Source organism: Mycetomoellerius zeteki, unplaced genomic scaffold, assembly GCF_001594055.1.
Source record: "Mycetomoellerius zeteki isolate Tzet28-1 unplaced genomic scaffold, Tzet1.0 scaffold2198, whole genome shotgun sequence".
Taxonomy (NCBI): domain Eukaryota; kingdom Metazoa; phylum Arthropoda; class Insecta; order Hymenoptera; family Formicidae; genus Mycetomoellerius; species Mycetomoellerius zeteki.
In genome coordinates this window covers 1-9,607 of record NW_017257170.1, presented here as the reverse complement: position 1 = coordinate 9,607, position 9,607 = coordinate 1, and the positions used below count along the sequence as shown (strand labels likewise).

General features: G+C 34.3%; 2 protein-coding genes across 2 annotated transcripts; one reads left to right on the top strand and one right to left on the bottom strand.

Annotated features, from left to right (window-relative positions):
* Nucleotides 1-5,514: 5,514 nt before the first annotated feature.
* Nucleotides 5,515-7,161, top strand: LOC108722802 (putative nuclease HARBI1). The gene is made up of 4 exons (XM_018448106.1): nt 5,515-5,635; nt 5,854-6,162; nt 6,255-6,424; nt 6,501-7,161. The coding sequence occupies exons 2-4, from the start codon at nt 5,861-5,863 to the stop codon at nt 7,136-7,138; spliced, it is 1,110 nt and encodes a 369-aa protein (XP_018303608.1). The 5' UTR covers nt 5,515-5,635; nt 5,854-5,860; the 3' UTR covers nt 7,139-7,161.
* A 726-nt stretch (nt 7,162-7,887) lies between these two features.
* Nucleotides 7,888-9,121, bottom strand: LOC108720198 (trihelix transcription factor GTL1). The gene is made up of 2 exons (XM_018448105.1): nt 8,739-9,121; nt 7,888-8,561 (listed from the first exon to the last, which is right to left on the bottom strand). The coding sequence occupies exons 1-2, from the start codon at nt 8,815-8,817 to the stop codon at nt 7,888-7,890; spliced, it is 753 nt and encodes a 250-aa protein (XP_018303607.1). The 5' UTR covers nt 8,818-9,121.
* Between the last annotated feature and the right edge of the window lie 486 nt (nt 9,122-9,607).

Sequence of the window (9,607 nt, the reverse complement as noted above, 5' to 3'; positions counted from 1 at the left end):
ACTTATAGCTGTTTATACGTGTACGATTCGAGAATATGCGATTATTCGTGAAAGTGACTGTTTAGACGTTTTTTTAAGTTCGCGCCAGTATTATCATTTAAGTTAGGACTTAGAAGTTTGAAGGTGAAACGAGAGCGGCGCTGGCGTTTGAGAAAAGGATTGAGTGAGTCTGTATCACTATCTTTACTTTTATATAGTCCCTTTTTTTTCTTCTTCTTTAGTAGTAGTAACATCAGCGAGTAGTAGCAAGTAAGGCTGTATCTATTCTGACAAATAAAACTTCATTTCAAATTAGATTGAAAACTATTAATTTAGTGGGAATCGCATGTATGCATTCAAAACAACCAAGAGAGTGGCATACATGGCAATATAAAGATTGAACTTTACATTGGTCCTTCGAGCCGGATGTAGAACACCGGGATAACAAGAATCCGGATAGCAATATCTCGAATAATAAGCGACTGGATATACGAAAGAGGACAGGCAGGTCATTGTAACGTCTTGTATAACCTACAAAGGAAGGAAATCGTTAGATAGAGAACTCGATTCAAACTGTCAACGGAGATTCATGTTCGGCAGCTATATTGTTCATGGTCGTAACGGAAAGCAAGGCGTTCATACAACTTGAATAATAGAGTAAGAAACTGATAGTCAGTAAAAAAGACAGCGGTAAGTAATAGTCCGCGAGTCAAGTTATTTGAGGTTAACATCAGTCAGAAAGCATTTTCAGAAAGACAAGATGAATGAAAACGATGTAAGTAAGTTGAAAAAGCGGCGCGGTTTGTTAAAGGCATCGTTGACGAGATTTAAAAGTTTTCTAGACAATTATAAACAAGAGAGCGATTACAACGCGCTTAGAGTGCGTTTGAAAAGGGTAAAACCATTACTTTCCGATTTTGAGAATGTGCATATGTCAATAGAGTTGGCTGAAAATGCTGATGACGATGAATCGAGACAACTATATGAAAATAATTACTACGAAGCCATGGCTAAGGTACAAGAATATATAGATGCACCAAGAAACATTGCGGTGTCGACTGGTACTACCACGGAGGAAACAAATATGCAAGCAGTATTAGCTCAACTATCGAATTTAACGTCAAACGATAATAGTGTTAAGCTACCTACTATAACCTTACCAAAATTTGATGGCAAATATGAGGATTGGCTGAGCTTTGAGGACTCCTTTAGTGCATTAGTTCATAATAACGCAAAGATTCAAGCAGTACAAAAATTCAATTACTTGAAATCTTGTTTAATAGGAAACGCATCTCAAATTATTCAATCATTATCTTCAATTGCAGAGAATTATGAGATTGCATGGAATTTGTTAAAGGAGAGATACAATAACGAACGTATTATTATTCAGAATCATGTTAGAGCACTGTTTGAATTACAACCAGCAACTAAGGAGTCTTCAGTGAGTTTGAGTGCATTAATCGACACTGCACTTAAACATATATATTCATTACAAGCATTAGAACAACCAGTAGAAGGTTGGGATGCATTACTTTTGCATTTGATTGGATCAAAGGTAGATAAACGAACGCAAATGGAGTGGGAAAAATCTCTGGATGGTTCACAATTACCCACTTTAGAACAATATTTGAAGTTTTTGCGTAACAGATATCATGTTTTAGAGGCAATTCCTAAGGATGCAAATAAAGCAGCCATTGGTAAAACAAAACAAGTTCTACTTGGAACTCAGTCCAAGGTGATATGTCATGTTTGCGGAAAACTTCATAATATACAGAACTGTGAAGAATTTAAAGCTATGAGTCAGAGTGACAAATCAGAAGCTATCAAACGGGCAGGCTTATGTTTTAACTGTTTCAGAGCAAATCACAAGGTTTTAGCATGCAAGGCAAGCAATTGCAAAAAATGTGATCGTAAGCATCATACATTGCTGCATCCAATCAAATCGAGCGATGGTAATCAAATAAAGGGAGAGCACGTCCAGCAAAAGGAGCAATCTCAGGTTCAAGATACAACATCAAAGGCAGCCAATCAGATTTTAAGTTCTAGAGTAAGCGATACATCACACATACTATTGTCCACAGCGATAATAGATATTGCGGATATCAAGGGCGAATTTTATTCATGTAGAGTAGTTTTAGATGCGGGATCGTAATCAAATTTTATTTCCGAAGACTGTTGTAATAAACTGAAATTACCCAAGAATACTGTAAATATTCCTATTAAGGGAATCGGAGAAACTCTTTCACATGTTAAGTTCTCAACAAGCACGGTGGTCAAATCTAGGATCAATGCATTTGAACTCAAATTAAACTGTCTAGTTATTCCAACGCTAACAGATATCTTACCTCCGAAAGTGATTGATCGTGAGTCACTTGGCATTCCTAAGAATCTAAATTTAGCAGATCCTGGATTTAACAAACCGTCACAGATTGATATGCTTATCGGCGCTGAATACTTCTATCATTTGTTATGTGTAGGACAGATTATATAGATTAAAGACAGGCTCAACTATACTACAAAAAACAAAATTCGGGTGGATAGTAGCTGGCAGGACTGATTTTAATAATCCACTATCAGTTAGTTCATGCCACATCTCTCGATGCTCACTCGATGACGCTGTACAGCGGTTTTGGGAGATAGAAGAACTACCAGCTAAGAAGATATTGTCGCCAGAGGATGAAAATTGTGAACAGCACTACAAGAAAACCATAGAGAGACTTCCTTCTGGCAGATATTCAGTAAGACTACCATTTAATGAGCAGAAACAACAATTAGGCGAATCTTATGACATAGCCTTAAAACGATTACTGAGTTTGGAAAGAAGACTAAATACAAATCCTAAGTTACATGATGAATATCATAACTTTCTTCAGGAATATGAGTCACTTGGACACATGACAGAAGTTAAAAGGCCAATTATGCAAGAAGGATACTTCCTTCCTCACCATTCAGTTTTAAAGGAATCAAGTGCAACCACTAAACTTAGAGTGGTCTTCGATGCATCAGCCAAAACAACAAAGGGCATTTCGCTGAATGACACTTTATTAAAGGGTCCAGTGGTACAACAAGAGCTTTTTTCGATAGTGCTGAGGTTTCGTCTACATAACATAGTATTCACGGCAGACATTCATAAAATGTACAGACAAGTATTAGTACATCCTGACGATCGTACATTTCAAAGGATTCTATGGAGAAACAAGTCGGAAGAAGCAATACGGATTTATGAGCTCAACACAGTAACGTATGGTACATCAGCCGTTCCATACTTAGCAACACGCACTTTAATTCAGTTGGCGGAAGATGAAAGACAAAACTACACAGATGCATCCGAAATCATCACAAGAGATATGTATGTTGACGACTTACTTACAGGAACGGAAACACTAGAGCAAGCTAAGATACTGAAGAATCAAATAACAAGGTTGTTGAGTAGCAGAGGCTTCGAGCTGAGGCAATGGACCTCTAATCATCCACAGTTCATGGAATCCCAATCAGATGGACGACAAGAAAATTGGTGTTTCGATTTCTCGGAAACGCATAAAACATTGGGGATTTTGTGGAATCCACAACAGGATTGCTTCGTATATCATTTTACAGATAATCAAGAATCATTTAAGGTGACAAAGCGATCTATTCTATCACAAATAGCTTCTTATTATGATCCACTTGGTCTGTTGGGCCCAGTCATTGTAAAGGCTAAGATATTACTTCAGAACATTTGGAAGCTGCAACTAACTTGGGATGAAACAGTACCGATCGAGATTCATACAGCATGGAAAACATTTCAAGAGAGTATGTCTGAATTAAACAACTTGTCGTTTCCCAGACATGTTTGTTTGAAGGAAGCAGTCAATTTACAACTGCATGGATTTGCGGATGCTAGCGAAGTCGCTTATGGAGCATGTGTCTACATGAGATCTTCGAATGCAGCCAATTCACATCAAGTTATGTTAATCTGCGCAAGGTCTAGAGTGGTTCCAATAAAGAAGAAGCTGTCGCTGCCTAAACTAGAGTTATGTGCAGCATTACTTTTATCACAACTCTATCAAACAGTATTGAAGGCTTTCCACGTAACTATCAATAAGGTGATTTTATGGTCGGATTCAACGATAGTTTTGCATTGGATACACACTCATCCATATCGTCTTAAAACCTTTGTGGCAAATCGTGTAACTGCTATTCAGGAAATTACAACATTAGCTAGTTGGAGACACATATCATCACAAGACAATCCAGCTGATCTACTTTCGAGAGGAATCTTTCCATCACAACTTACTAACCGTACCCTTTGGATCCATGGGCCAAAATGGTTGTCGGATGGTGAGCAAAACTGGCCAAAGCTTACGTTAAAACCAATTGAGCTTCCAGAACAACGAACGATAATCTCTTTGAAAACAGAAAGAAACTCAGGATTTTTGCAGAAATTTTCATCGGTTGTGACACTTCGTAGAGTTGTGGCATGGTGTCTTAGGTTTATCAATAATTGTCGTTCAGATCACAAGGTTCAAGGAAATCTAATCAGTTCTGAGCTAAAGCATGCGATGTCTGTCATTGTTAAACTAGTTCAAGCCGAGGCGTTTTCATATGAGATACATTCATTAGAATCAGGCAAGACTCTTAAGAATAATAGTAAGATCTTATCATTACATCCGTTTTTAGATTCGAACGGAATTATGCGAGTTGGTGGTAGGCTTACGCATTCTAATTTAGGTTATGATCAAAAACATCAGATTATTTTACCAGGAAATCACCATGTAACGGATTTGATTATTCGGAATGTTCACATATCACAATTACATGCAGGACCACAAGCAACACTCTATCACATTCGACAAAGGTTTTGGCCAGTAAATGCAAAGTGTCAGGTCAAAAGGATTGTACGTGAGTGTATAACTTGTTTTAAAGCGAAACCGCGAATGTCAGAATATACAATGGGTGATCTTCCTAAAGATAGATTCGAATGTTCACGACCTTTCATAAATTCTGGCGTTGATTATTGCGGCCCTTTTCAGATAAAAGAAAAGAAGCATCGCAATCGTAATAAAATTAAGATTTACGTCGCCATTTTCATATGTCTAGCGTCAAAGGCTATTCACTTGGAATTAGTCAGTGATTTATCAACTGAGGCTTTCATAGCTGCATTAAAACGATTTTTTAGTAGAAGAGGCAAATCGAACCTTATATTGTCAGATAATGCGACTAATTTTGTTGGTACCAAGAACAAACTGCGTGAATTGTATGACTTTGTAAACACTGCAACTCATAAGGATACGATGACAACTTGGCTGAGTGAACAGGAAGTTGTTTGGAAATTCATTCCACCTCGGTCTCCTCACTTCGGAGGGATTTGGGAGGCTGCTGTGCGGTCTTTTAAACATCACTTATTTCGCGTAGCAAAGGACACTCTATTTACATTTGAACAGTTTAATACACTTATTGTCGAGATTGAAGCAATACTCAATTCCAGACCATTGACGCCATTCGACTTTTCGAACGCATAGGAGGTAACAATGGTAACAACATTCGGCAATGTAAATCTGAGATGCGAGCTAGCAGATGGCGAGCGTGATCACGTGATCTTCGAGCAAACCGAGCATAAAAGTTAATGTCGAACGATTCTGAGATGTCATCGCTATTTCATTCTTTAACCTCAAAAGTAGGTTTATTAATGTTATTAACGTTAAATATTAATTAGATATATATAAATATATATATAAATCTATAAATAATAAGAAATAAATAAAAAATAAATAAAAATGTATATAAATGTGAATTAGATGTATAAGAATTATATTAATTATGTCAATTGTGAACATAAAGAATTGTTATAAAATAAAATTAATTGAATATATTATATAATTATATATACACTAGGAACAAAATGAATAATGCAGGAATTGGCTTTATTTTAAATTTTGCTTGGGATATATTTTTTTATGACACTGATGACGAAGATGAAAATGTCAAAATTCCAAGAGTTTATCAATATGCAGAAGAAATTGTCCCTCGTTTCTCCGATAGAACATTTAAAACACACTTCCGAATAACACCGAATACGTTTGAAGAATTGCTCACAAAACTTCATAGCATTGAAGACAATATAAATGTTGGATGCAAACCTCTTCCACTTATAAAACAATTAATGATTACCATTTGGTATTTATCAAATATTGAATCTTTCCGGTAAGTTTTCATGATAAATTACTGATATAAAATAAATTACCTACGGTGCAAAGAAAACTTATTTATTTTCTTATTCCTATTTTTCTTTTTAGATCAGTAGCTGATCGCTTTGATATCAGTAAAAGTACTTGTTGGGATATACTTTATAGAACATGTAAAAGTCTTTTAAAAGTTAATACCACATATAAAATTATATCATGGCCAAATAGAGAACGTGCTATAACAATAATGAGACAATTTCAACAAATTAACGGGTTTCCAAGTAAATAATAACTAAAATTTTTCATTTGCTATTTTTCATTTACTATTTCGAATGTTTAAGTTTAATCTTTCTTTAGGAATTATTGGAGCTATCGATGGATCGCATGTCCATATATTAAAACCAAAGAATCATCCAAATTCTTACTGCAACAGAAAAAATTACCATTCTGTACTTCTACAAGGAGTCTGCGACAGTGAAAGATTATTTCTAGATGTCTATGTTGGGGAACCTGGATCCATTCACGATATGAGATTATTTAAGAAGTCTGATTTATATGCAAGGATAAAAAATTCATCAATTGATTTTCCTAATGATAGTCACCTAGTGGGAGATTTGGCCTATCAGTTATCTCCATATCTTCTAGTAGGTTTCAAAGATGTTGGTGGGTTAACTAACCGAGAAAAAAATTTTAATAAAAAATTATCACAATGTCGTGTGAGAATAGAGAATGCTTTTGCATATTTAAAAGGACGATTCAGACGCTTAAAGTATCTTGAAACAGTTAGACTAGATTTAATTTGTCTGTTGATAGTATCCGCATGTATTATGCACAACATCAGTATTTTAAATGGAGATTTACCTGAGGAATTTGTAGACAATATGGAGATAAGGGATATAAGAGACTATGAATTTATTGCAAACATAAATGAAGAAGAAGGAAATAATGCAGGCATATTGAAAAGAAGAGAAATTATGAATATTCTTCCAATATAAATATGGGAAATATGGAATGAATAAACATGTTTATACAGTTCAAACATATTGATTATTTTATTTATGAACTAAATTTATAATGTAGTTTATTTATATATATCTATATAAACTAAAAGTTACACAACATAAATAACGTTTAATTATTAAATGATAATATTGGAAACTTAAAAAACAAAAACATCAATTTTAGACTAAGACTAAGTTTGTTCTTTATGCTTTCGTGCTGAAAGCATCATTTTATCTTTCGAAATTATGCTTTTAGCACGAAAGAGTAAAATAAATTTAACATAGACTACTTTATCATCATTAAAACAGGTACTTCGATATTAAATCAATGTAAATAAAACATAAAATATTACATATCTGATAGAAATTTCAGTCTTGTTGAGAACAGAAAAATATTTACAACAGTCTGTTTAACTTATTGTTAGAACTTTCCTTTTAATAATTAAGTAATATATGAATAACATGGCTAATGTGCATATATACATATATTATATATGAAACAGAAAAAATATTAATTGCACATTTTGATAACGATAAAAGAAAAGAAACTCAAAATCACAGTGTAAATTCCGGCGAATTGCGGCAGACTGATACTTATAATAGGCATATGCTCATTGCATTCCGATGGATAAAAAGAACTGACTGAAATAAAACTAATATAAAATGATCAACTTTCTTTTAGGTAATTAAAAATAATTAAATGATTTTGTAGGATTAATGGCCTCAGTAGAAGTAAGAAATATTCACTCATCATTGCTATTCTTCTTATCTCGAAGTATTCCGACATACTCATTGAAACATTTTAAGAAGTCATCCTGTCTTTGCATTTTCTCCTGATGTCTTCTTTCTACAGCATTACCTATTGATGAACGTTTTTTCTTAAAAAAGTCAGTTGCACATGTGGATGAAGATTTTCTCTTATTGTCGCAGGAATATTTGTCATCTGTGATATTTTCTTCATTTTCTGTACTTTTATCAGTGCCACTCGATTCTTTATTAACCATCAATCCTTTCGTATTACTGCAAGTAGCTACAGGTGTAATTTCTGGTTTGTTATGAAGCATTTCATTCATTACTTCAAAATATTCCCATCTTTTTCGATTTCTTCCAGATGATGAGTTGTGTTCTTTGATATCTTTATATATTTTTAATAAGCCTTTCCATTTGGTGTCACATTGCTGCCATGTAATTGAAGTACCCAAATCAGTGGTCAAAATTTTGGAGATTTTCATCCAAATATGTTTTTTTATTGAATTTTGAAATTGTTCTTCAAATTCTCCAACTAGATTTATTAATCTCAAAATAGACTCATTTGTCCAAATTTTCTTCTCATGTTTTTGAACTTCATCTTCACGTTGTTCTACAAAATTTTCTTTATTTTCTTCCTCTGATAATTGTATAGATTCATAAATATCATCTATAAAAGCAAAAAAAATTATAAATTTCTGAACATTTATTTGTACAGTATAAGTAAATTATTGATTTAATTAGTCTCTATTACGCAACAAAATGTTTTATTTGGAAAATTTTAAGAAATCTTTTATATTTAAGACATAACCTCCATAAAACTTCCAAAAAAGAAATAAAAACTTACCATTTTTTTTATAGAAATATTTGTCACCAATTTGCACTATTTCGCGAAGTTCGTTGTTTACTACAGACATTTTGATCATTAGAAAGCGAAAAATAAAACGTAGCTTAATACTCGTACGGTGAACGTCACACTACAAATTTCTAAAGCAGCCAATTAATAAGTAGGTTATGTTGAAATCGGTAATTTATAATTTTCGCGGGAAAACGAACATTCCTCTGTGAGCTCGACCTTTAAATCCAGAGCAAATTGAGGAGCTTGATTTGCTCTAAAAATGCTAATATCGAACACAGATGGGATGATACAGAGCAGAAAAATATGAATTGCCGAACGATTTTCGAGATAAAAGAGCAATCCGACGTCTCCGATTTACAATGCCGAACGCACCTATTGTCATCGAGTCCAGATGATTTGGCCTCATTGACTCCAAGTCACTTCCTGATTGGAGGTGTGCTTTCATCGATTCCAGAGGTCGACTTCACAAATACTCAAACCAATAAGCTGTCCCAGTGGCAACACATTCAAAAGCTCAAGCGTGATTTCTGGAATCGCTGGAGCAAGGAGTATTTGACTGAATTAACACAACGTACAAAATGGAAATCAGGATCGGGTAGTTTAAAGGTAGATGATTTGGTTATATTACGCGAAGATAAAACTCCTCCATTGTATTAGTCTTTGGGTAGAGTCACCGAACTATATCCTGGTCAAGATGGCATTGTAAGAGTCATAGGAATCAGGACTGCAAACGGAAACTATAAACGTGCAGTAAAAAATGTAGCACTACTTCCAATGAACGAACATTTGTAATGATTTGTTGAACTGGACAGTTCAAGAGAGGCAGAATGTTTAGACGTTTTTTAAGTTCGCGCCAG

What these genes read in the sequence shown, in the direction of transcription:
- LOC108722802 (XM_018448106.1), top strand. Translation starts at nt 5,861, where the DNA reads ATGAATAATGCAGGAATTGGCTTTATTTTAAATTTTGCTTGGGATATA. An exon ending in TCAAATATTGAATCTTTCCG is followed by an intron (nt 6,163 to 6,254) that starts GTAAGTTTTCAT and finishes TTTTCTTTTTAG; the next exon opens with ATCAGTAGCTGATCGCTTTG. An exon ending in ACAAATTAACGGGTTTCCAA is followed by an intron (nt 6,425 to 6,500) that starts GTAAATAATAAC and finishes ATCTTTCTTTAG; the next exon opens with GAATTATTGGAGCTATCGAT.
- LOC108720198 (XM_018448105.1), bottom strand. Translation starts at nt 8,817, where the DNA reads ATGATCAAAATGTCTGTAGTAAACAACGAACTTCGCGAAATAGTGCAA. An exon ending in ATATTTCTATAAAAAAAATG is followed by an intron (nt 8,562 to 8,738) that starts GTAAGTTTTTAT and finishes TTGCTTTTATAG; the next exon opens with ATGATATTTATGAATCTATA.